Source organism: Diabrotica virgifera, chromosome 8 (genome assembly GCF_917563875.1).
Source record: "Diabrotica virgifera virgifera chromosome 8, PGI_DIABVI_V3a".
Classification (NCBI taxonomy): domain Eukaryota; kingdom Metazoa; phylum Arthropoda; class Insecta; order Coleoptera; family Chrysomelidae; genus Diabrotica; species Diabrotica virgifera.
Window position 1 is genome coordinate 198515201 of NC_065450.1, and position 27545 is coordinate 198542745.

Consider the following 27545-nt stretch of genomic DNA (forward strand, 5'->3'; position numbering starts at 1 on the left):
ATTCCATTGAGAACCCTTAACGAAGAAATTAATAAAACATAAATATAAGCTTCCAAGAAGTAATAAAATATCAATATACTAAATAAAGATATATTTTTTTAAGTACATAACAAAACAAAAGCATTCTAAAAACATTTTCTATGAACAATGATAGATCCAGACTCCTCGTACTCGGATTTGGAGATCCACATCTGCTGGAACGTCGTCAAACTGGCCAAAATGCTACCACCTATCAAATATAAAGTTTTTTTTTTGAGTTAATTTGATCTTATTATCGAACTAAAGTAATCAGTATTAGAACATGCAGATCTACAATACAAGAAATGTGATTTTATCTTAATTTTGAAGTGTTCTGAAGTGTTTTGAAGTGCAAATAAAAAAAATATAAAGTTCAAAATAAATTAACTGTTATAAAAAAGTCGTTACATCAATTTTTCGCGTACAAATACTTAGTTGAAGATTTATTTGGAAGTGATATCTTTTGAATAATAATGTAGTAGTAGGTTGAGTGGTACTTTTTTTCACACACAGGCCATTTTTGGGAAAAGTTATTTACCAGCAATTTTATTGCTGGAATCGAATTATAAGATCCTATATATTAATAATATAGGTATGCAAAGTCCTCAGATAGTGTGCTACTTTTTTTATAAACAAAATGGCGCACGAAAATCGTGTTTTTTCAATTATTGCTCTATAACTCCGAAAATTTTAATTTTACAACGAAAACACCCAAATAAAAATTCACCGCGATTAAATTCTGCATAGAGACGTGTTCTTCCCGATCTGCTCGGATGAAATTTTCCACGGAAAATGCGGGTTTTCCCAACAAAATCTTTAATTTTCAAATAAAGTTTTAGATAAGTAATTATCTACCAATAATTAAATAATTTGGTGACTTAAAAGCCTTCTTGGCTTAGATTATAGTTCCAGAAGCTGATGAAAATTAAACGAATATTTTAGCAACAATTCAATTGTTAATTAATAATTTACGGTCGCAATAATAACCAAAATAATTATTATGATACACTGATCAAACTTTGAAATCTTATAAAGATGAGATGCCTATTTAACATTTTGTTTACAAAATATAATTTTTTTATTTTTTTGCATAATTTTTAAATGTTAAAAAAAATAGTTATAAACAAATTAACGTTTCTCAGAAAGTTTTTACTATATTGTAATTTTAAAAAATAGCTAAAATGCGCATTCTAAATATCTTGAAAATGAATGCTTTAAAACTTTTTTGCAACCATTTGCAAAAAAGTTATGAAACAGCAAAGTAAACACACGATTACTAAGGTGTTTATAATTTTTTTTAATTCTTTCAAAGCGTAGAAGTGAGTTTAAAGTACAAGATAATTATTTACAAATAAATATCGATTATCAGTTTAATGGTTATATTTTCATTAAAGATTATAAATATATTCTTTTGTAATTTACACGCGCGAAAGTAGAATAATACAGTACTGTAGCTAAAATTTTCACTCGGAGCGACGACCGGCCGCGCGAGACGTACACTTTTATAAATAATGCATGCTGCGTGTCAGTCGCTTCGAGTGAACATTTTAGCTCCGACTCTGTATCAGGCCTACTTTTGCGCTAAAAATTACAAAAAAAAGTATTTTTAATCTTTGATTAAAATATAACCATTGCACTAATTTTTGACATTCTTTGTGAGTAATTAGATTGTACCATAGACTCACTTTTAAGCCTTGAAACAATTAAAACAAATTATAAACAACGAAGAAATCGTATATTTACTTTGCTGTTTCATAACTTTTTTGCAAATGGTTGGAAATTTTTTTTAAAGCATTCATTTTCAAGACCTATGAAATACGCATTTTAAGTATTTTATAAAATTAGAATATAATAAACAATTTCTGAGAAATGTTAATTTTTTTATAACAATTTTTTTAAACATTTAAAGATTATGCAAAAAATGAAAAATTTATATTTTGTCGACAAAATATTAACTAGGCATCACACCTTTTTAATCTTTTTAAGTTTGATCAATGTCTCATGATTATTTTGGTTGTTATTGCGACTGTAAATTGTTAATTAACAATTGAATTGTTGCTAAAATATTCGTTTCATTTTCACCGGCTTCTGAATTTATAATCTATATCAATAAAGCTTTTATTTCACCAAGCTATATAATTATTGATAAATAATTACTGGCCCAAAAAATTTATTTGAAAATTCGAGATTTTGTTGGGAAAACCCACATTTTTCGAGGAAAATTTTCATCGAAGCAAATTGGAAAAAACATGCTTCTATGTAGAATTAAATTGGGGTGAATTTTTATTTGAGTGTTTTTGGTGTAAAGTTAAAATCTTCGGAGTTATAGAGCAATAATTGAAAAAAATAAGATTTGTCGGCGCCATTTTGTTTATAAAAAAAGTAGCACACTATCTGCGGACTTTGCATAACTATATTAATAATATATAGGATCTTATAATTCGATTCCAGCAATAAAGTTGCTGGTAAATAACCTTTCTTTGTACTCTACTAATAATACCAACGTATTATAACTATTTTTTTTTCAAAATTTAAAGATTATGCAAAAAAAAGAAAAATTTATATTTTGTCGATAAAATATTAAATAAGCATCTCATCTTTGTAATCTTTATAAGTTTGATCAATGTATCATGATTATTTTGGGTATTATTGCGATCGTAAATTGTTAATTAACAATTGAATTGTTGCTAAAATATTCGTTTAATTTTCACCGGCTTCTGGAATTACAATCTATACCAAGAAAGCTTTGATGTCACTAAGTTATTTAATTATTGATTAATAATTACCTACCTAAAAATTTATTTAAAAATTCGAGATTTTGTTGGGAAAACCCACATTTTCCGAGGAAAATTTTCATCGGAGCAAATCAGAAAAAACATGCTTCTATGTAGAATTAAATTGGGGTGAATTTTTATTTGAGTGTTTTTGGTGTAAAGTTAAAATCTTCGGAGTTATAGAGCAATAATTGAAAAAAATAAGATTTGTCGGCGCCATTTTGTTTATAAAAAAAGTAGCACACTATCTGCGGACTTTGCATAACTTAATAATATATCGGATCTTATAATTCGATTCCAGCAATAAAATTGCTGGTAAATAACCTTTCTTTGTACTTTACTAATACTACCAACGTATTATAACTATTTTTTTTCAAAATTTAAAGATTATGCAAAAGAAGAAAAATTTATATTTTGTCGATAAAATATTAAATAAGCATCTCATCTTTATAATCTTTATAAGTTTGATCAATGTATCATTATTATTTTGGTTATTATTGCGATCGTAAATTGTTAATTAACAATTGAATTGTTGCTAAAATATTCGTTTAATTTTCACCGGCTTCTGGAATTACAATCTATACCAAGAAAGCTTTGATGTCACTAAGTTATTTAATTATTAATTAATAATTACCTGCCTAAAACTTTATTTGAAAATTAGAGTTTTTGTTAGGAAAACCCGCATTTTCCGAGGAAAATTTTCGTCGGAGCAAATCGTGAAAAACCTATCTCTATGCAGAATTTAATTGCGGTGAATTTTTATTTGAGTGTTTTTGTTGTAAAGTTAAAATCTTTGGAGTTATAGAGCAATAATTGAAAAAAATACGATTTGTCGGCGCCATTTTGTTTATAAAAAAATAGCACACTATCTGCGGACTTTGCATACCTATATTATTAATATATAGGATCTTATTATTCGATTCCAGCAATAATATTGCTGGTAAATAACTTTTCCATGAATTTTGCTAATTAGCCCAGAGTATAACGCTAACGTATACGTTGCTTAGCTCCATGAGTATGTACCTATATTTTATAGTTCTACACAAAAGCTAAAAACCAAATTAGATATTTGTAACATCTGATTTTAATTGAATTTTGATGGCTGTCACGTTCTGATTAGTTTACAGTTCACGATTCTTTTATATCTTTAATATTTTGGTAATAAAGATAAAGTAGCAGTATTAAAAGCTAAAGAAAAAGCGTACCTATATATGTTACAGTTCAAGTCGATTATCCAGTTGGAGTTGACTATTTCAAGTTCGAGTCAACTCAAACGGCTGGTTTTCGTAAAAGTTGATTTTAAATATAAAATGAAGGTTTTTATTCAACACTTCCTAGTAAAAGTAGACTCCAACTAGAAAAAGTATACTCTTACCAAAGCTATTTAGTAAGGGTTGACTCTTTTCTAATCATTAGGTCAACATTTACTAGTCAAAGGATATGCGTCTAAAGAGTAAACCAAAGTTGACAGTGTCAAATTATTTGCTTTTGCCCTCAAACGCCCACCTCTTAGCGTCTCGAAAAAGATCCGCATGGTGTGAAATTTTAAAAACAATCACAACGAATGTTTTTAATTAAATTAAATATCACTTGAACCACCCAAAATTAAAAAAGAAATAAAAACTTAATTTGAGTATTTGAAAGTATTTGAAAATCTCAAGAAGCGGAACCATCACAAACACAAACAACCGATTCTAGAAATAAAATGTTACTTACTGGGTAATACTGGGTGGGTATGTTCAAATCGTGATAAGTAGTTGATGAAACATTCAAAACAAAGAGATGCGCACTAATCAAAAAAGCACGTGAGATTCTACATTGACTGAATCAATCTAGGAATAGTCAACTCGAACTAGTAAGAGTTGATTCTCTTTTTCCCCCGATTTACTTTTACTAACGAGGATTAGGAAGAGTATACTTCAACTAGTAAAAGTTGAATTAAATTTTTCAAATCAACTCTTACTGCTCGTTTTAGTTTAAGTTGACTCAAACTAGGAATAGTCAACTGTAACTGATAATCAATTTGAACTGTAACATATACATCTATGCTTATAGATTTTATACGATCAACTTGATACTAGGGAAGAAGAAACATAGCCAAACACAGAGAAAAGAAAAAACCAAAGATTTTAATTAGATTAGGTGTATTCGAGATATGAGATAAAAATAATAAAATGATAGTTTACGAAAAGGATGTCAAAAAGAGATAGAAGTACTTTGACAGTTTATTAAATGAATAATTTGATACAGTTGAATTAACTGAGACGAAAATAAGAAACATGGAAGTAGTTTTAGCACTTAAAAAAATACAGAAAGAAAAAGCAGTTGGACCAGATGATATTCATGGAGAAGTGTGGAGATAATAATTAGGAAAGACAGAAATAAGTTGGCCAACATGTTTATTTAATATAATTTTGGAAGTTCTAGCACTATGTGTGGTCAATACTTTTGTATGGAACGGAGGCCTGGACACTCAACATAACACTGATGCACAAGTTAGAAGTTATTCTGGCTTTATAGAAGAATCTTGAAAATACCTTGGGCAACCCACACTACCAAGGAAAATATTCTGAGGAGAATAGGTACAGATAGAGAGCTGCTAAAAATAATCAAAGTAAAAAAAGTTAGCTACCTGGAACACATAATAAGAAACGACAATACCGCCTCGCGCAACTGATCATCCAGGGTAAGGTTGAATGAAAACGGGTTCCCTGCAGGCGCCATATTTCATGGCTTAGAAATATCAGAGACAGGATCGTCCTTGATTCAACGTCTTTATTTAGAGCCGCATTGGACAGACAGATTTGCCAGTGTAGTCGCTAACCTCCACTAAATTAGAAAGCACCATAAGAAGATGGAAGTTGGACAAATTCCAGACGAATGGAGACTCGGTATATTAGTGCCTGTTTACAAAAACAAGGGAGATGTACAACAGTGTACAAACTACAGGGCAATAAGACTACTTAGTCACACCATGAAATATAGGAAAGAGTAATTGATAGACGGATATGTGAAGAAACCTAAATATAGTCGGTTCGCTAAACCCAGACACAACTAGCTAGTGATTTTAGTAAGTAATTTTGCCAATTTGGTAAAATTGGCAAAACAATAATTACAAAATAGTTAATAATTACTAAGTAGTTAGTAATTTTGCCAATTTTGGCAAAATTGGTCAAAAACAAAAAAATTACCTACTAAAATCACTAGCCAGTTGGGTCTGAGTTTAGCGAACCAACTATATCTGATAATTAGTTTTGACTTTATGCCAGGCACATCAATAACTGGTGCAATTTTCATTATAATACATACATATCTTAATATTTTGTTGAAGACAAGTTCTAAAGAAAAAAGGTGTAAAACTCTTTCTTCTATACTTTCTTGACGCTCACAATAAGCACAAAAATATTGTTGACCTGTTTATAGTGCTCCACTGATTTTATTATTCAATTCACGATTATTTTTATGTAAAATATCGTTAAAAGTTGAGTGCTTTTTTACACCTTGATTTTATTATTATCAAATTCATTGAATAATGCTAACGTATTAAATTATGGAAAATTTAAAATTTATATTTCTAGAAAGTGTTCATTATAATTTAAAAATCGGTTCTAGTATTGTACGATGGTCACTATTTTTGTGTTTCCGTTTCATATGTACTTGTGGTCACGTTTTATTTTCGCCTTTCTTGAACAATCGATTAATTGTCATTAAAAATTATGAAAAAACAAGAAACGTTAATAAAAATATCATCAGGAAGTATTTATAAGGCTGCCTTAAACGAAGAAGAACCAGGAACTAATATTTAACTAAGAATCTAACATAAAAAGTTAACATTCATATACACATACAGTATGGTGCAAATGAAAGGAAAAAATTCGTTATTTCGTAAACCGGCGACTTTAAGGAAAAATCCCGAAACAAGTCGATTTTTAAATTTAAATTACGATATTTTGGCATATATGTCATACTAGTGACGTCATCCATCTGGGCGTGATGACGTAATCGATGATTTTTTTAAATGAGAATAGGGGTCGCGTGCTATCTCATTTGAAAGGCGATTCAATTCTCTATTCAGTAATATAAACATTTACATAATTATTTATACAGGGAGTCCTGTATTTAAAAAAAATATTAAATTAAATTGTTTGACAAAAAAAAGAAGAATGTATGTAATTAATTTAATTAAAAATACATTTTACTGCTGTCAGAAATCAGACAATAATGTTTATATTACAAATAAACATAACACTTAAATTAAATGTTCAAATTAAATGTTCAAAAGCAATATTTATTTCTGAAATAAACATTTTTTTCTGTTTTCGGGTAACAGTAAAAAGTATATTGAGTTAAATAAATTACATGCATTCTTCTTTTTTTGTCAATTAATTTAATTAAAAAATTTTTTGGACACGCTGTACCAATAATTATGTAAATGTTTATATTACTGAATGGAGAATTAAATTACCTTTTAAATGAGCTAGTTCACGATCACTATTCCTATTTAAAAAAAATCATCGATTACGTCATCACGCCCAGATGGATGACGTCACTAGTATGACATATATGCCAAAATATTTTCTTAAAGTTAACGAATTTATTCTTTTCATTTGCACCATACTGTATGTAGATTACTATCAGTGGTTTTCAGTGAAATCATTGAGAAAGCTATATTCTTATGGTATCTTTATGCAATTTACCATTTTAATTGGGAATAAAGCCACCATTTTACTTTGAAATTAAGTTTATGTGACGTTTCGCCTTCCACTTCAGAAATCCATAAGGGGGACAAAGAGAAAGAAGAACAGATAAATAACGCGAAACGAAATGCAAATGAAGAAAGAGAAACATTGAGAAATGGGATGGAGGTATGTAAAAATGGGAAAAAAGCTAGAAACGAAAATCCAACAGAAAACGAAAATCCATCCGACAGGGCCGTAACTACGATGTTGGCGGCCCCGGGGCAAATGTGACCTGAGGGCCCCCTACCGAGAGGTCTGGGGAATTTATCCCCAGCGCAAGGGGGGCCGGAAAATGTTTGATATTTAACCCCTTGAAAGCGCATTTTCCCTCCTATATGAACATACTCTCTTTTCTTTCTTTTTTTTTCAGCATTTCCTGCAATAACTATAAAATTAGCAACGCTAGTGATTACAGCTTCATCTGTATCTGACATTGCGGCCGGATTATCAACGAATGCTTTCGTTCGCTACAATGTAAATGATCTTACTTTGTACCGAACGATTAACCAAGCGAACACCTACGAATTCGTTCCTTCGTTCGTATTCACTTTGATTTAAAAGCACCTTAAGGTGCCTTAAGCTACTGCAGTGTGAGCCAAGCACACTCAGTGAAGCTGGTCAGTGTACTGGTGGGACTGATCCTAGTGTGTTCATTTTACCTTATGTATTCCTTTCTTTTCAATATGTGGTTCCTTTCACGTACCAAGAAGTGGTCTGGGGTAAATTGATTAAGACAAAGTAGCTGGGACCTGGGGTCCCTATTACGGTTGCATTTTAGTTTTTTTTTTTTTCGGCAAAATAACTAATTTCCTCAGTCACAATTTATATGTTTACTAAAGGTCTCGGGGGCCCCAGCTTAGCCCGGGTCCCCCTCTTCCAATGTCATTTTAGGTTTTGTTATGCCGAAATAACTAATTTCTTAAATAATAATTTAAATTTTTATGGTAAGGTCTCGGGGGCCCCAGCTTAGCTCAGGCCTCAAGGGTCCTGTTCTGTTCCAATTGCATTTTAGTCTAAAAGACTAATTTCCCCAGTGAAAAATTAAAGCTATGTTGCGGTCTTTTTAAAAGTGTGTCATTTGAAAATGTTTCGTTCGGATCGGCTTTTAAAATACATATTTTTATTTTCCTCGTTAAAATCTATGCACGGGGCCCCGCTTGGTCGGGGGCCCCAGGGCGCTGCCCCGGTTTTTACAAAGAACAAAGAAAATTTCATACAAAGACAAATATTTCTAGCATGGGTTGCCTATCAAAATCGTGTCATAGCTATCCTTAAGGGAGGGGGGCCGTAGGGTTTGAAATCAACATTTCAATCACATTTTTTTTTAATATGGTAAAATTATTTTATTTGTAAATTAAATAGGCATATTCAGTACAATTATTAAATAGGCATATTCAGTACAATTCATAGAATATTCAAGAAAAAATTGAAGGAAAAATATTGAAAAATAAGTCAAAGGTGACAAAGGTGAAAAATTTTTAAAGACACCTCAAAAAACAATGGATTTTGCGGTGGACTCATCAGAACTCATCATTGATCATAGTAAACAAAAAATTCAAAAATATTCTATTAGCTTATGAATTTCTCTACGTTGCGCTGTAGAGTTTTTTAGTTTTATCGAGTTTTGACTTTTTGATGTAGCTCAGAAGTCAAAACAACGATTTTTTTTTGCAAAAAAGGGTGAAAATCAACCTATTTATTATTGTTAAAATAAAAATAAGCGTAAAACAAAAAATATCTCGACAGCGTTATCTTAAGGAATGTCAAAAACTAATACTCAAAACTAATACAAATACTCAAAAACTACTTGACAGAGCCGCGTGGAATTTTGTATATATTTCCTTTAGCCGTTCCTTTAGGTAACGCTGTCGAGATGTTTTTTGTTTTATGCTTATTTTTTGTATAACAAGAATAATAGGTTGATTTTTACCCTTTTTGAAAAACACAAAATTCGTTGTTTTGATTTCTGGGTGATATCAAAAAGACAAAATTCGATAAAACTAAAAAACTCGACAGAGTTACCTCGAGAAACTCGATAAGCTAACAAAATCTTTTTGAATTTTTTGTTTACCATTATCCATTGATGAGTTCTCATGAGTCCACCGCAAAATCCATTGTTTTTTAAGGTGTCTTTAAAAATTTGCCACCGTTGGCTTATTTTTCAAGATTTTTCCTTGAATTTTGTCTTGAATAATCTATTAATTGTACTGAATATGCCTATTTAATTTAAAAATAAAATAATACTACCATACTTTCAAAAAAAAAATGTGATTGAAATATTGATTTCAACCCCTACGGCCCCCCTCAAGGATAGCTATGACACGATTTTGATAGGCAACCCATGCTTGAAATATTTGTCTGTGTATGAAAATTATAAAAAAAAATGTTTCATCCGGCAAGCAGACTGGTACAGATCGACCTATATTCGGATCTCGTACTATAAAGTCTGTTATATTTATACAAAACATAAATTTTCTCATATTCAAGATCAAAGCTGCTAAAAAGACAATCTAAATTAGGTCTGTACATATCAATTATTTGCTCAGTTGTTACATATGGAAGTGAAACATGGACTCACATCAGCGGGAAATAAATAAGCTGCTGGTATTTGAAAGGAAGGTTCTCAGAATGATATTTGACCCTCAAAGAGATGAATTGACAGGAGAGTCGAGAAGGCGCCGCAATACTGGATTGGTGTCTCTGTATGGTACTGAAAACATCATCATCATTTTCTTTGCCTTATCCCTATGCGGGGTCGGCTTCCCTAATTTCATTTCTTCACACAATTCTATCTTGGATCATATCAATGTTTACCCTACCTTATCGTCTCCCCAAGTCTTCTTTGGTCTTCCTCTCCTAGTTCTTCCAGGAATCTGCACATCAGCTATTCTTCGTATTGGGTGATTAACGTCTCGACGTTGAACATGACCAAACCATCTTAACTCTCTCATTTTGGCATCAATTGGTGCCACACCTAGACTTCCCCTAATATACTCGTTTCTAATTTTATCCTTTCTTGTCACTCCACTCATCTATCTAAGCATTCTCATTTCCGCCACATGCATTCGTTGTTCATCTTTCTTTTTCACTGCCCAACATTCAGTTCCGTACATCAGAGCCGGTCTTATGGCTGTTTTATAGAATTTCCCTTTCAGCTTCATTGGAACTTTTCTGTCACACAACACACCACTCGCTTCTTTCCACTTCATCCATCCAGCCCTAATTCTACTGCATGCATCTCCATCTATTTCTCCATTACTCTATAATACCAATCCTAGGTATTTAAAACTATTGCTTTTCACAATCATTTCACCATCCAAAGATACCATTTTATTTGTAGTAACTCCATCTTTAAATGAACATTCCAAATACTCTGTTTTTGTCCTACTAAGTTTTAAACCTTTTTCCTCCAGAGCTTGTCTCCACTGTTCCAGTTTTTGTTCTAAGTCTCTTTCACTATTTCCTATTAACACTACATCATCAGTATACATTAGGCACCATGGAATGCTACCCTGTAGTTTCGCTGTTATCTGGTCCAAAACTAATGAGAATAAATAAGGACTAAGAACCGGGCCTTGGTGCAATCTTACTTTCACCTGAAATTTATGTCTCTCACACACCTGTCCTAACACTAGTCGTTACTCCCTCATACATATCTCTCACAATCTTTACATATTCGCCAGGGACTCCTTTCTTATTGAGTGCCCACCACAGAATCTCTCGAGGAACTCTATCATATGCTTTCTCAAGATCAATGAATACCATATGAGCGTTGGTCTCTTTATTCCTGTATTTTTCCATCAGTTGCCTTACAATAAAAATTGCATCTGTTGTTGATCTGCTCTGCATAAAGCCAAATTGATTATCAGATATTTCGGTTTCTTCACGTATCCGTCTATCAATTACTCTCTCCCATATTTTCATGGTGTGGCTAAGTACTTTTATAGCCCTGTAGTTTGTACATTGTTGTATGTCTCCCTTGTTTTTGTAGACAGGTACTAATATACTGCTTCTCCATTCTTCTGGCATTTGTACAACTTCCATAATTCTATTAAATAGACCTGCTAGCCAATTTATTCCTATCTCTCCCAATGCTCTCCATACTTCCCCAGGAATGTCATCTGGTCCGACTGCTTTTCCTTTCTTTATTTTTTGAAGCGCTTGAGCCACTTCCCCGTTTGTTATTCTGGTAACCGTTGCTGTTACTGTCTCCGATAGCTTCACAAGCTGTCTGCCAAATTCTTCATTTAATAAACTGTCAAAATACTGTCATCTAATCTGATTAAAATCTCTTGATTTCTTTGCTCTCTGTTTGACTATTTTATATATCTTTGCTTCGCCTTCCCTGGTATCAAGTTGATCGTATATGTTTGAATACGCTTCTGCTTTACCATTTGCTATTGCTACTTTCGCTTCCTTTTTGGCGACCATATAGTTTTGAAGATCTATGACCGATCTGGTTTCCTGTCACTTTTTATATAATTTTCCTTCTCCTTTATTTTTCCTTGTACTTCATTTGACCAATACCAAGTCTCTTTATCCTCAAACTTTTTTCCTGACGTTTTCCCAAATATTTCATTAGCCGTCTCTCTAATAATATTGGTCATTTTTCTCAAAATTGTGTTAGGGCTTCCTTTCATGTTACAACATATTTTTTCTACTATTCTTTCCCTGAATAGACCTTCTTTCTCATCTTTTAGCATCCACCACTTGATTTTTTGTGGTCCTCTCCGAACAGACATAAAATCTAACCTTATAAGATGTGTAGATCCTGTAGTAAGATCAGAGGACAACAGAGTGTTAAAGACAATGTTTTTTGAGAGACCAGACGGACCAGAAGATTTGTATACCGTACCAGAAAAAGATGGAAAGATGATGTTGAAATTGATTTATCTAGGATTAGGTTACAACAATGGGAAATGGAAGCGCAAGATCGTAGAAGATGGGGGGCCATAGTGGATGCGGTGAAGACTCACACCGAGTTATAAAGCCAGTCAAGAAAGAATAAATTATTTTCTCACCTATCCATACGGAATATTTCCTCTCCGGAGGTGCAATGATTTTAATTTTCATGGAAGCTGGCGCCAGAGCTGCTATTTCCTTTTGTATTCTATCCGCAATACCCACAAACATAGTACTACCACCTGAGAGTACTGTATTCGCGTACAGATCTTTCCTGATGTCCATATCGGATCTCATAATGGATAGATATGTAGTCTCTGCTATTCCTGGGATTTCCATACCTAAATAATGACAAAAAAACTTTATTTTGTTAGTTGCATGAATGAAAGTGATAACTTTTTTTATGTACATATTTACATGCAATTACTAAAACTCAAGATACCTTTTTTATTCTCGCCTTTCAGCTAGATCCATCCATTTTGATCCAGTTTAAGTGGACTATATATATAGGATGTTAGTAAATAAGTATGAAAAATTTTAAGGGCTAATTCGATATGAAAAATAATGCCGGTTTGATCTATAAGCATATGTCCGCAAATGCTTCGTTTCCGAGATACGGGGTATTGAAATTTTTATTTAAAACTGACAATTTATTTATTGCTCTAATACCAGTTGAGCTATGGAAATGAAATTTGGTGAGTCTTAAAGGTAGTTATTTCGCATTTTTTGACATACAATTAAGCATTTTGTATTGATCATTGGCGCGCCTACGGATAATGGTCTGAATTTTTTTTTTAGAAAAAAATAGTACGCTACTGAGATATTTCGAATCAAAAATTATTTCTAAATTCCACGTCTAATTTGTGATAAAAAACTTTGTTGCCTTTTTTTCATATGGTACGCCGTTTTTATGCAGGAAAATAAAACATCTTGACGCGTATTTTTCATTTATTAATACATTATCAAGAACTATCCAATATAATAATACTAAACTGGAACAATAACAGAAAATATTACTAATAAGATTTTAGGTGCAGAGCTACAACAAATATTAAAAATGACTTCCTTTAGAGGTTACAGAAGAATTTAATATTCATCATTGGCACGCGTACGGGTAATGGTCTTAATTTTTTTAAGAGAAAAATAGTGCGCCACTGAGATATGTCAAATTTAAAACCGCTTTTGAATTTCTGGTTTAATTTACGACAAAAAATCTTTCTTGCCTTTTTTCATATGCGGCGCCGTTTTTATGCAAGAAAATAAAACATCTTAACGTTTACAAAGTATTTGAACGAAGTTTCTATGCATATGGAAACTACCTCAAATACTTTGTAAGTGTTAAGATGTTTTATTTTTTTGTATAAAAACGGCGCCTTGTATGAAAAAAAGGCAAAAAAGATTTTTTATCGTAAATTGAATGAGGAATTCAAAAATGATATTTAGGTTGACATATCTCAGTGGCGTACTAATTTTTTCTTAAGAAAATTCAGACCATTACCCGTACGCGCGCCAATATTGAATATAAAATTCTTGTTACCTCTAAAGGTAACATTTTAAGGTAGGTATTTTAAACATTTCTTGCAGCTTTGCACCTAGTTTAAATCTTATTAGTAATATTTTCTGTTATTGTTCTAGTTTAGTATTATTATATTGGGTAGTTCGTGATAATGTATTATAGGTCTGGATCCCGCGTATGAAAAAAAAAGTTGATTAATAGCAAGCTGGAAATTTGTTAATAGTTTAAGGCTGTCTAGTCAAATAAATTTTGATATATGCGAACACTGGAACAGGGGCAGTTTTAACTGTGGAACAGGTTAAAAATTTGGAACGGTCACACCACGAAAACGGCACGTTTATTTTGTCCGACAGAACAGACTTAAACTCTTCGAACAGAGATTAAACTCTCATGCAAAAATCAGACTGCTATTTATCACCAAATGGGCGTTTTAATGAGTGGAACATGTAGAATATTTCAAATGACAGGAATTATGACAGGTGATAAATAGCAGTCTGATTTTTGCATGAGAGTTTAATCTCTGTTCGGAGAGTTTAAGCCTGTTCTGTCGGACAAAATGAATGTGCCGTTTTCGTGATGTGATCGTTCCAAATTTTTAACCTGTTCCACAGTTAAAACTGCCCCTGTTCTAGTGTTCGCATATATCAAAGTTTATTTGACTAGACACCCTTAAGCTATTAACAAATTTTCAGCTTGCTATTAATCAACTTTTTTTTCATACGCGGGATCCAGACCTATTAAGAAATGAAAAATACGCGTCAATATGTTTTATTTTTCTGCATAAAAACGGTGCACCATATGAAAAAAGGCGAGAAAGGTTTTTGTTAAAAATTAAATTTGGAATTTAAAACAAATTTTTATTTTGAAATATATCGGTGCAGTACTATTTTTTTCTTTAAACAAAATTCAGACTATTGTCCGTATGCGCGCTAATGATGAATACAAAATTATTAGTTGTATGTCAAAAAATGCGCAATAACTACCTCCTAAAACTCACCAAACCTTATCTTCATAGCTGCACTGGTCTTAGAGCAATAAATAAATTTGCATTTTAAAATAAAAATTTCAACACCCCTTATCTTGGAAACGAATCATTTGCGGACATATGTTTAGAGAGCAAACCGGCATTATTTTTTCATGTAAAATTAGCCCTTGAAATGTTTCATACTTATTTACTAACACCCTGTATAATTTACAAACATAACTTTTATCTTCATTATTCACGTGATTATTCGTGTATTTCTTAACTTTCTGTTATCATCGTGTATCATCTTTTTCTCATACTATGACTGCATAATTCGCACTTCACCATCATCAACAGCTATTCCATCCATATATGGATGATGGATGTAAGTCCCCCTTAGATGTGTCCATTAATTTCTGTTCATTGTTTTTTTGTATCCATTCGTGACCAGCCATTCTCTTGATGCCATCAGTCCATCTGGATTGAGGTCTGCCTCTACTTCTCTCATTTGCTCTTGGTAGTCTTGGTTGCCATTCAAGAATTCTCTTCGTCCAAATATTTACGTGTCCTGCCAGTTCCATTTTAACGTGGCAATATTTTGGATTATATCTGTTACATTTGGGCTTTGCCAGGTCCACAAATTTGCACTTACTCTCACTTATTGGTTCGTTCACGTTTTTTGTAACATTTCACTGCCCTTTTTTTAATATCCTATAAGTTAACCTTCAAATGACCAACGGGGGTAAATTTATTTGGACCCCAGCGTATGTTTTTCTTTAATAAATTCAAAAGTATTTTCAATTTTTAACTCATAATTTTTTTATTTGACTTTGATATCATTCTAGATATCCTCATATTTTGAAATAAAAAAAATTCCCTATATTTTACGAATAAAAAATATATTCTGAAGTTGATGTTTAGTAAAATACCGTCTATTATGTGGAATTCCAAGTAGTTTTACACTGCGCGTTATCAAAATCTATTTTTAGGCTATGGTACCTGTTATGTACGAATCATGACATTCCTGTCTGCTGCAGTTAGTCATTATTATTATTTCCTGGCGTATATTATTATAGTTTCTTAGTATTTTGTGTAAATACATATAAGATATGACCCGCAAATATCTTACTGAGGCTGAGTTACAGGAAATTGTTACTGCTAGCGATTTTTATGATATAGAGAAGATGAAATAGTATCAGAAAACGAGGATGTATTGTTAGATGAAGATTTAAATGCTGATAACATTCATTCCCGGTCATTTTTGACTTGGGGTTATTTTTTACCTCCGTTGGTCATCCATGTAACAAAGAAAGGTTGATCATCGGAAGGTTAATTCCTAAAAAGAAACTTACCAATTAAAGATGGCTGAAACATAGCTTCCGGACATCTAAATCGTTCGTTTCCTAGCGTAATGATCTGTCCGTCGGGCAGTTCATAGGATTTTTCCAAACAAGTAGTATTTTGCGCTATCGCCAGATCTTGGTCGAAGTCCAGAGCTACGTAGCATATCTTTTCCTTGAGATCTCTGATAATTTCTCGTTCTGCTGAAGTTGTGAAGCTATATCCACGTTCCGTGAGCAGTTTCATTAGATAGTCTGTAAGATCTCTTCCAGCCAGATCCATTCGCAGAATGGCATGTGGTAGCGCATAACCTGAAATCATTTTCGTGATAAAAATGTTTGAAAACAAATTTTTGTATGCATATAACATAGAAGTTAATTATCACTGTTGTAAACATGGCAAGACTACAAAAAACTCAACTAACACAAAATCTGGAGATTAAGTTGGCTGATTAATCTTAAATTTACAGTTAGAAGTTAAACATAAGATATATTAACATTGGTTTACCTTCATATATAGGAACTGTATGAGATACTCCATCCCCGGAATCCATAACGATACCCGTTGTCCTTCCGCTAGCGTACAAAGAAAGGACAGCCTGTATAGCTACGTACATGGCGGGACAATTAAAGGTTTCGAACATTATTTGGGTCATCTTCTCGCGATTGATCTTTGGATTTAAAGGCGCTTCGGTGAGCAGTACGGGGTGGTTTTCTGGAGAGATCCTTAGTTCGTTGTAGAAGGTGTGATGCCAAATTTTTTCCATGTCGTCCCAGTTGCTGATAATGCCGTGTTCGATGGGGTATTTGACTGTGAGAACACCGCGTTTTGTTTGAGCTTCGTCTCCGACGTATGAGTCTTTTTGACCCATACCAACCATTACACCCTAAAGGAGATTTTTAATATAATCAAAATTATTGAAAGACAGTTTAAGGTTTAAGTTAATTAACCACCACCATCCGTTTACATATAGTCCGTCCTCTATAACTTTTCCCATGCGGTACGATTCATTTTCAATCAAATTAAGTCAAAACAGAAAGTGAAACGTACGCCGATGTGTGTAGTATATAGTATACAGTATACAAAATGTATATACACATCGACGTTCGTTTCAATTTATGTTTTGACTTAATTTGATTGAAAATTAATCGTACCGCATGGAAAAAGTTATAGCGGACGGACTATACATTTCATCCTCTTGGATTCGTTAGCCCGTGGTCTGCTCTGAATCTAAACAAAACCCAACTATCATGTAAGCAAATTAATAAGAGTTCTACTTAGTTCAACTCACAAATTGAGCACTAGGGTAATGATGTTGAAAAAGTAACTATTCGGTACAAAGTACTCGTTACTTACGAATACCGAAAGTAACGATTACCAGTACAGAGAGGTGAATCGTTACTTTGATTACTTTGATTACTCTGATTACTTCGTTACTTCGTACCAATCGTATCAGATCGAGTACCTATGTTTATTTTGAGTATTGTATCTACTCGGTTGATATCGGTTGATATCGGAGTCTCGGTATTCCACGAGTGTTCGGTATCAGTACAGTTAACTAAAATTTTATCTATGAAGGGCGAAGGCTATGAAGAGTTTTACAGGATTACAGGGCGCTGAGAAGTAGCTGAAATAGAGGGAGGTATATCATTTAACAAAGCATGGACCCAGAAACAGGTGTCTATACGATTTGTCGATGTATATAATTCACAGATGTTAGTTCTTTTGAAAATGAAAATGCAACACATTAGATTTTAATAATAAATACACACTATAGGCAAATCAAAATAAGCGGTATGCTATCTGGTGAGCTTAGGACTAACTAAAGATATTGACATTGTTCTTCCATTTTGCTTTGAGTTTGTGTGTTTGTATAAAATATATTTACGTCTTAAAAGTAATTTGATAATAATGAGTCGTTCAAATCGGTATTGTTTTCAAATAGGCTTAGAGATATTGCTTCAAATAGCGAATTGAAATTTACTTTTCATTACAAACTATTAAAACATAACCTAAAAAGTTGTTGAACAATTTTTGGGTTACATAGTGGAAATGTTCCATACTTCCATATGTCCCGTATCATAAATACACTCTGGACCAAAATTAACCGGCCACCTTAAAAATGGGTCCTTTTTCATGTCTTATATCTCCTAAACCTGTTGTCCGATTTAAGTGATTTTTTTAATATGTTATAGCCATAGTCCTTGACAATATCGCTATAATAATATTGTTGCTAAACAGGTAAATTTCCATTGTACACCGGTGTACGAATCAAACTGTGTTTTTTTCTTAAAGTTTGTATCACCCTGTGGAATATTCTAGCATTTGTAGAATACTGAAATTAAAACCTAACTATAGCCTCATGCTTTTTCAATATTTTGTTTTTTGATTTATTAGCTTATGTTGGATAATAAAAAGTTAGGTCCTTTGACAACTAGACATGATTTTTATCAATAGAGGGTGTTTATAAAAATTTTTGGCAAAGTTTAAGGAGTAATTCTGCATGAAAAAATAATGACAGTTTGCATTATAAACTTATGTCCGCAAATGCTTCGTTTCCGAGATAGGGTGTGTTGAATTTTTTCTGACAAACTGACGATTTATTTATTGCTTTAAAACAGGCTGTCAAATATTTTGACTTTGGCTGTTAGCATGTTTGATTCAAGAAAACACTGATGATGATGGGTCAACCGATTGAATACTAGTTCTGTTTGTTTTATGATGTAGCCCGGTATAGGGATTTTAACAAATATACCTTTTATAAAGGATTTCATGTTTTTTTTTTTAATGAAAAAAGAATCTTGAATGGAACAATAAAGCGCATAAAAGGGGCGAACATTGATACTTTAGAACAAGCAGAAAAATGAAACCAATAATTGTATTAGCCCTAAAAAGCCGGCCACTCACGATACTGCGGTGTCGTTCGAAAAAATCGTCTATGATATCAATTCTGCAGTACTGCAGCATAAAAACCAGTTTGTCTGTGGTAAAATTGTAACGATTTTGTTGGATTGACAGTCACATAAGATCAAAATTTTTGTCAATTAGTCGAATTCGACAAAATTGAACCACGCCGCAGTATCGTGAGTGGCCGACTTAATATGAACACTATCGATTCCTCAGCAGAAATCAAGATTATGCTCAAGGTTGGCAGGCTTAAACCACATGCTTGAAACCTTGCTTTAAACCAACTGGTTTTTTGAGAAAAAACCTTTGGGCTAGTGCAGTTGAATCTTCGAAACGCAATTCAAATCGGCTTATTACTAATAAAAACTTATTACTATTAGACTTATTAGCCTATTAAACTTATTACCAACGAATTATTACTATTAAAAATTATTTCAACATTCAACAAATACAAATCCCATGCAAAACTCCAATGATCAATATCAATATTATTTATACTTCTCCAATTGCTCACTTTGGCGCTGCATTCTTATTTTCGGTTGCCTATTCTTATCAGGCCTAGAAAAAATAGCTTAGATTGACCGAAAAATATGTAGAAATTGTAATGTTTCTAGACTATGATCATCAACTTTAATTTTACATGTACATTATGTAGGTATGTCATTGTTTTTATTAGACCAGGGCATTTAACACTAAAAACACAGGAATAAATCTATTTTTAAATATAGTAGATACATAGAGACTTGAAACTTTTTGCATTGTATTTAGGATTAAGATTACGTCTGGAAAAAAGTCTACAATACAAAAATAGGTGGAAATGCAATATTACATTTTAAAGTGTATACAGGGTGTTTCATTAATAATTGTCCATATAGTAACTGGAGAAACCTTAGCACAAAATACGACGATTTAACCTAAAACACTTAAATAAAATGTGGTTCCTTACTGAGTTACAGGGTGTTTTATCTAAAAATTTAAAAACTATTTTTGCTCAGCATTTTAAAACTATTCGACGTATCCTTTTCATACTTGGCGGAAAGTGCGACTACTAGACACCCTACTAAATTATGATAAACAAACGTTTCTATCTACTAGCAGAGGTGTACGACAGGGGATGGTGAATGATTGACCCTTTTCAAATTCTACACCACTAGAGAAATTACTATTTTAGTGCCATTTTTATATTCTCCAATACTTTCTACGTAAATAGTATACTCTTCATTAATAACGATAAAGTCATTAATTTTCGAGATATTTGAAGTTAAATATAAAACGGCACAGTTATTGTAAGTAATTTATGATATGATAAGGTGTAAGGTGATAAGGTGAAAATAGTGAAGGTCTCGCTTTTGCTGATGATTTCAAAGCCTACAGAATAATGAATTGCCAAACTGATCAACAACTGCTGCAGGACGATCTTGACAGATTAACGCAGTGGTGTCACATTAATAAATTAAACCTAAATATATCAAAATATTGTCTAATTAGTTTTTTTAAGGGTTCCAGAAAATATGACACTTCTTACGAACTGTGTGGGCAACCATTAAAAACTGTATCAAAAATAAAATACTTGGGAGTAATTTTCGACAAAAATTTAACATTTGTCGATCATATTAACTCTGTCACAATACAGTCATCCAAAATGTTGGGTTTCATCGTGAGAAATTGTAGACATTTTTCTGTTGACACTGTCAGAAGCCTTTACTCTTCATTAGTCAGATCTAAACTTGAGTATGGATCAGTGGTGTGGTCTCCTTGCCAAGCTGTCCATAAATATACTGTAGAAAAGGTTGAGCATAAGTTTCTACGATTTTGTGGATTCAAATTATATATTGGGATCTCTGATCATAATTATTCAATTCTGGAAAAACAACTGAATTTGAAAACACTTTCAGAAAGGAGAATCTGTGCTGGATTAAATTTTTTGCATAAAATTGTTACAGGGAAAATTGATAGTGCTGAATTGTTGGAGTCGGTTAACATTGAGATTGTCACACGAAATAGGAGACATAACTACTCTTCTTTTCATATACCCTATCATCGAACAAATTATGGTATGAATTTGCCTATAGAAAGATACTCGAGATATGTTAACCAACTTCATTTGGAAATATTTGATATGTCTGAAAGTGGGTTCAGGGCTCAATTTAATAGAATCAATTTCATAGAATAATTAATACTTTAGTTTAGTGTAAAACTTTAATTATAAATTTGGGTTGTAATGTTAATTGTTGGTTATTTGAACATTGTTGCAGGTTGAATTATTTTTGTTGTTTTTTGATTATATTTTTTTCTCAATCTATTACATACATCTTACATTTTACTATTTGTTAATTGTAACTGTTAATGGGGTTTTCCCGTAATATTAATAAATAAATAAAATAAATAAATAAATGATTCATACGATTAAAATTTAAAAATTATTTGTAGCCAGTACTGTAAAACTATTTGGCTTATCCTTATCATACTTGGCAGAAAGTGTAGGTACTGTAGACCCTACTAAATTAAGATGAATAAACGTTTATAGCTACTACCAGAGGCGTACGACAGGGGATAGTGTCTGGTTGACCCTTCCCAAATTTTACGCCACTGACGAAATTGCTATTTTAGTGTAATTTTTTGATTTTGCAATACTTTTTATGTAATTATTATACTCTTCATTCGTAACGATAAAATGAATAGTTTTCGAGATATTTGAAATTAAAAATGAAGCGACACAATACATTAATCAAAATAACCGTGTCGTTTGATTTTTAACTTCAAAGATATCGAAAACTAATGACTTTATCGTTACGAATGAAGAGTATATTATTTTCACAGAAAGTATTGGAGAATCCAAAAATTGAACTAAAGTAGCAATTTCGCCAGTGGCGTAGAATTTGGAAAGGGTCAACCATTAACTTTCCCCCGTCGTACGCCTCTGGTAGTAGCCAGAAACGTTTGTTTAACATAATTTAGTAGTTTGTACAGTACCTATACTTCGTGCCAACTATGAAAAGGATACGTCGAATAGTTTTAACATGCCAAGCAAAAATAGTTTTTAAATTTTTACATAAAACACCCTGTAACTCAGTAAGGAACCATATTTTATTTAAGTGTTTTAGGTTAAATCTTCGTATTTTCTGCTAAGGTTTCTCCAGTTACTATATGGACAATTATTAATGAAACACCCTGTATAACGCATCGAAAAATGCATAAAACATGTTAAAAACAGTATATTAAGGACCAGATTTTCTTATTTCGGGTTATTTGGGGTCACTGAACACGAATTTGCAATCAGAACCGACCTCCGAAGCACCTGGGTGCCGAGGGTTACTGCTAAGGTACGTCATCTAGAGTTTCGAGGGTTTGTTTTTGGCACTTAATTGATGCAAACAGATTACTCGAGATTACTTGTATTGTGGAGTAGCAATGACAACAATTACATATCATTTAATTTCTATCCATTAAATAGATCGGTGAAGGTCGTTATATCGGATCTAATACTTATACGAAATACTGAGTAATGCGATTCTCGATATTATTACCGGTACTCAAATACAAGAGTAATCATAATAATCAAAGTACCCTACTAATACTAATACAATATGAGCTGAGTCTCATTTGTTAATCACGTAATCAGAACGTAAAAAATAAAAAAAAAATTCTGGGAGTAAGGGCATTTTACCTATATTAACGGGGGATAGGTATCTCTGCTTTATTGCTTCAAAAACTGTTGTGATGCTCACAGAACCTCAAAATTTCAGATCGATCGCGATTCATTAATTATTTAAATGGTAATATCATACATAACTACGTAAATTTGGCAATGAGAGTTGTGCTTTAAAAAAATTGGATAGTTACCTTATATCGTGGTCTGCCTACGACACTGGCGAACACAGCACGTGGCGCGTCATCTCCTGCGAAGCCAGCTTTACACATACCGGAGCCGTTGTCCACGACAAGGGCGGTAACATCGTCGTCACACATTTTTCAAAAATTTTAAAGTAGCTCTTTAAAATAAAAAAATATTTTTTGTTGTTGTTAAAACAGGATAAAAAGTTGTTAGGCAGATACTTATTTCAATTCCTACTGTTTTGTACCTGATCTCAATTTTTTACCATTCTTTGATTGATAGAAGTAAAGTGACACCTAAATTATTTCGATCTTATAGCGAAAAGAACAGGGACTATGGAACTATTGGTAGCAGAAGAAAAGGTAGAAGGCCTTTGACCAAGAGGAAGATCTCCAATACATGGGCAGACCAAATGAAGGCTCTGGTGGGAAAATCAGTCCATTCAAAGCAATTTATAAAATATACATACTTTAAAATTCAGGCAGGAGAACAAAAGTGGACAGCATTTGAGAACTCAATTATAGACTTAAAAATTGCAAAATACTAATTGATAAAGTGTTCAACTTGTGCATCCTTCCTATCGTGCCATTTTGATGTAAAACTTGGACCCTAACTAAGGCAAATATTAATTAACTAGCCACAACAGAAGGGGAAATGTTAGTTATACAACTGTCAGATACAAAGAGGAAAGACTGGGTAAAATCAAAAATAAAAGTCGAGAATATCACAAGAAAAATTACTTAACTTTGGGCACTAGGTAAACGACCAAGAAAAAGACCACAGTTGAGATAGGTATAGGTAGATGATATTAAACAAATAGGCGGAATAATTGGAAGTAAAATAGATGCTTTATTATAAATTTTAACCAAGAACTTAACCAGTTTAACCTGAAAACGTATATTACATTACATAAAAGAATGTAGAGAGACTCATGTGGTCGGAATCCTAAGAACAAGTTAAAACAGTCACAAAATAGCAAGGAATAGAGAGGAAGTCAGTAAAAAAACAAAGAGAAAGATATATGTAAATATAAAGACTAAAATAGTTTTTGTACACACTTATGACTACTGAAAGACAGCGAGAAGCGTACTTTTGAAGTGTGTAAAATATATAAATCCTAGCTGAGCGCTTTCGGCATATAAAGCCATTTTCAGAGCTACAGTCAATAATTTCAATATACCACTATGAAGAGAGAGGGATCCCATGTACGATATAAAGAGACTTCTACTTCTTATGCAGTTTTTTACTGGTAGAAAAAACTGCATGGCTGCATGCAGAATGCCAACGTACGCTTCAGATGGTAAGGTTTTTTTGATCTTACCATGATCATATTCTGCCATATTACAGCTAAAGGATGGCAAAGCAGCAGGTCCCGATAATATACAAGCAGAACTACTTAAACTGATGGACAACTGATCAATAGAAATAATCACAAAGATATTCAACAACATATACAACTCTGGAGAAATACCAACAGAATGGCTGAAGTCTAAGTTTATTGCACTTCCAAAAAAACAGGAGCCAAAAAATGCGAAGAATACCGTACGATAAACCTGATGAGTAATCTCTTACAATTGTTCCTAAAGGTAATCCATACGAGAATTTACAAGCTATGTGAAAGTCAAATTTTGCCCAACCAGTTTGGGTTCATAAATGCTGTTGGTACGAGAGAGGCTTTGTTTACAATACAAGTCTTATTCCAGAGATGTAGAGATGCATATCTGGTTGATTACGAGAAGACGTTTGATCGAGTACCACACGCCAAGATGATGCAAATACTAAAAGAAGCAGGAATTAACAACCAAGATCTGAAAATAATTAGAAACCTTTACTGGAATCAGACTGCAAACCTCAGAGTTGATGGTGAACACACCGAGTATGTGAAGATCATGCGTGGAGTGAGGCAGGGCTGCATTTTGTCCCCCTAATTTTCAATCTTTACCCTGAAAGAATATTTATCGAAGCTTTGCACGAAACTGAAAAAGGTATTCTATTAAACGGGTACCGGCTAAATAACATCAGGTAAGCAGGATGACACCATAGTATTTGCGGACAACCTAGAAGACCTACAAGTCCTCATGAACAAAATCACGTATTATAGTCGACAATATGAACTCAATATAAACGTAAAGAAAACAAAGCTTATGATCGTCAGCAAGAAAAAGATAACAGAAGGTCAACTCTATATCAACCAAACCCCTGTAGGAATAACGAGGCACATAACTACCTCGGCACCATAATAAATGAAGAATGGACCAACAACCAAGAGATAAGAGCGCGCATCGGAAAAACTAGATCAATCTTCAACCGTATGGGCGCGTTTTTCAAGAGCCACAACTTTTCTCTTGGTATAAAAGTAAGAATGTTGAGATGTTACGTCTTCTCTGTCCTTTTTTATGGTGTTGAATCATGGACCTTGAACGAGGATATGTGCCGAAAGTTGGAAGCATTTGAGATGTGGCTATATCGGAGAAGTCTTAAAATCCCATGGGCTGATCGGGTTACAAATGAGGAGGTCCTTAGAAGAATGGGGAAGAACCGAGAGGTACTAACCACCATCAAAACCATCAAATCTCGAAAGTTGAAATACTTTGGACACATTATGCGAAATGAATCCAGATATGCCCTCCTGCAAGCCATCCTGCAAGGAAAAATATTTGGAAAGCGAGGTCCAGGAAGAAGAAGAACATCCTGGTTAAAGAACCTCAGAACCTGGTTCAACACAACAGTTGTGCAGCTTTTCCGCGTTGCTGCAGATAAGGTGAAGATTGCCATAATGATCGCCAACATTCGTCACGGATAGGCACATCAAGAAGAAGACCATGATCAAATGTCTGTAATATGTAATGTATTTTTTTGTGAGAGTCCTTTGTGCCCGTATTAGATGTCTTCAAGGTTTCAACCACAACCGACAACACCATTAGAAAATTTTTTCCAAAAGTCAGACAAAGTTTTTTTCCAGTAATAAAAAACTGCATAAGAAGTAGAAGTTTTTTAAATCTTACCTGAGATCCCTCTCTCTTCATAGTAGTAAGTTGAAATTATTGACCATAGCTCTGAAAATGACTCAGACTCAGTCAAAACTGAGTCATTTAAGATATGCTGACGACATTGTAATATTCGCTACAGTTTCGAAGAATTACAGACCATGATGACGCAACTATTTCAAGCTTCGGAAAAAGTAGGTCTTAAGATGAATTTGGAAAAAACAAAAGTAATGACGAATACACCGAACATTACAAAAATAACGTTGAATGACATAGATTTAGAAACAGTAAGCGAATACATCTACCTGGGACAGATAATGAAAGTTAACAAAGAAAATCAAACTGCCGAAATTACTAGAAGAATAAGGTTAGCGTGGGCAGGATTTGGAAAACTGAGTTGGATTTTGAAAAACACTAAAATAGAACAATATTTGAGAACCAGAGTTTATGATCAGTGTATCCTCCCTATACTTACGTATGGTTCACAGACGTGGATACTCACCAAGGCCAATATGGATAAAATAGTAAAGGCACAGAGAGCGATGGAAAGATCAATGCTCGGGGTGAGGCTCATAGACAAAAAACAAATACATGGACCCAAAACCAAAATAAAAGACGCAGGAGAACATGCTGCCAAATTAAAATGGAGCTTCGCAGGACACAATGCCCGACTGAAGGATAAAAGATGGAATCACGAAATACAACAATGGAGACCGTGGTTAGGAAGAAGAAGTAGAGGAAGGCCACAAATGAGATGGGCCGATGACATAAAGAAGTTTGGAGGACACAACTGGAAACAGGTGGCGCAAAATAGACAACACTGGATTGAATTGGGGGAGGCCTATGTCCAAAGTTGGATTACTGAAGGCCGAAGAAGAAGAAATAGAAGAAGCTCTGAAGATGGCTCTGTAAGCCGAAAGCTCTCATCTAGGATTTATATATTTTACACACTTCAAAAGTACGCTTCTCCCTGTCTTTCAGCTCAAAGAGAAATATATGAAAGATATTTTGATAAAAAATTTAAAGGTTATATGAAAAATAATCGGTATTTCTTAAGGACTTCAAAACGCAAAAAATATACAGGGTGTTCTATTTGAAATAAGAAAGTTCATTAGATTTCCAGAAAAACGGAAAATATGACAACAATGTAATTAGCACTATAATATCGGCCGCATTAGAAAACCCCTACCTACCAAAATCTATAAAAATCCGTTTCCGGTTTCCGGTGGAAGCCGTTTTCGACATAATTGAGTGTTTCCATACATAAAACTCACTCTGTTTTATTTTGTATCAAAATGAAAATTTTTAGTTTGCATACATATGAAAATATTTATTGCCCCCTTGATTTAGTCGCTAATAAAATAGATCAGTCGTGTTAAAGTTAAATACAAACACTGAAGTATACCTACAGAGAAAAAAATGTACTAACCAGGTTAGTGCCCACAACTGCCCTCCAAACTATACACTAAGCCACTCAGAACTTAACTGAATCCTAACGTTATGGTAAATGTCGATCTTGTTGGCTGCTCTGATTAATATCGAAGAAGAAGCAGAATACATTA

General features: G+C 33.1%; 1 protein-coding gene across 1 annotated transcript; it reads right to left on the reverse strand.

The window, feature by feature from the left end:
• Positions 1-76: 76 nt before the first annotated feature.
• LOC114329115 (uncharacterized) lies at positions 77-27545 on the reverse strand. Its single transcript, XM_028278134.2, has 6 exons — positions 27413-27545; positions 23005-23153; positions 16762-17140; positions 16266-16565; positions 12553-12774; positions 77-229 (listed from the first exon to the last, which is right to left on the reverse strand). The coding sequence occupies exons 2-6, from the start codon at positions 23128-23130 to the stop codon at positions 126-128; spliced, it is 1131 nt and encodes a 376-aa protein (XP_028133935.1). The 5' UTR covers positions 23131-23153; positions 27413-27545; the 3' UTR covers positions 77-125.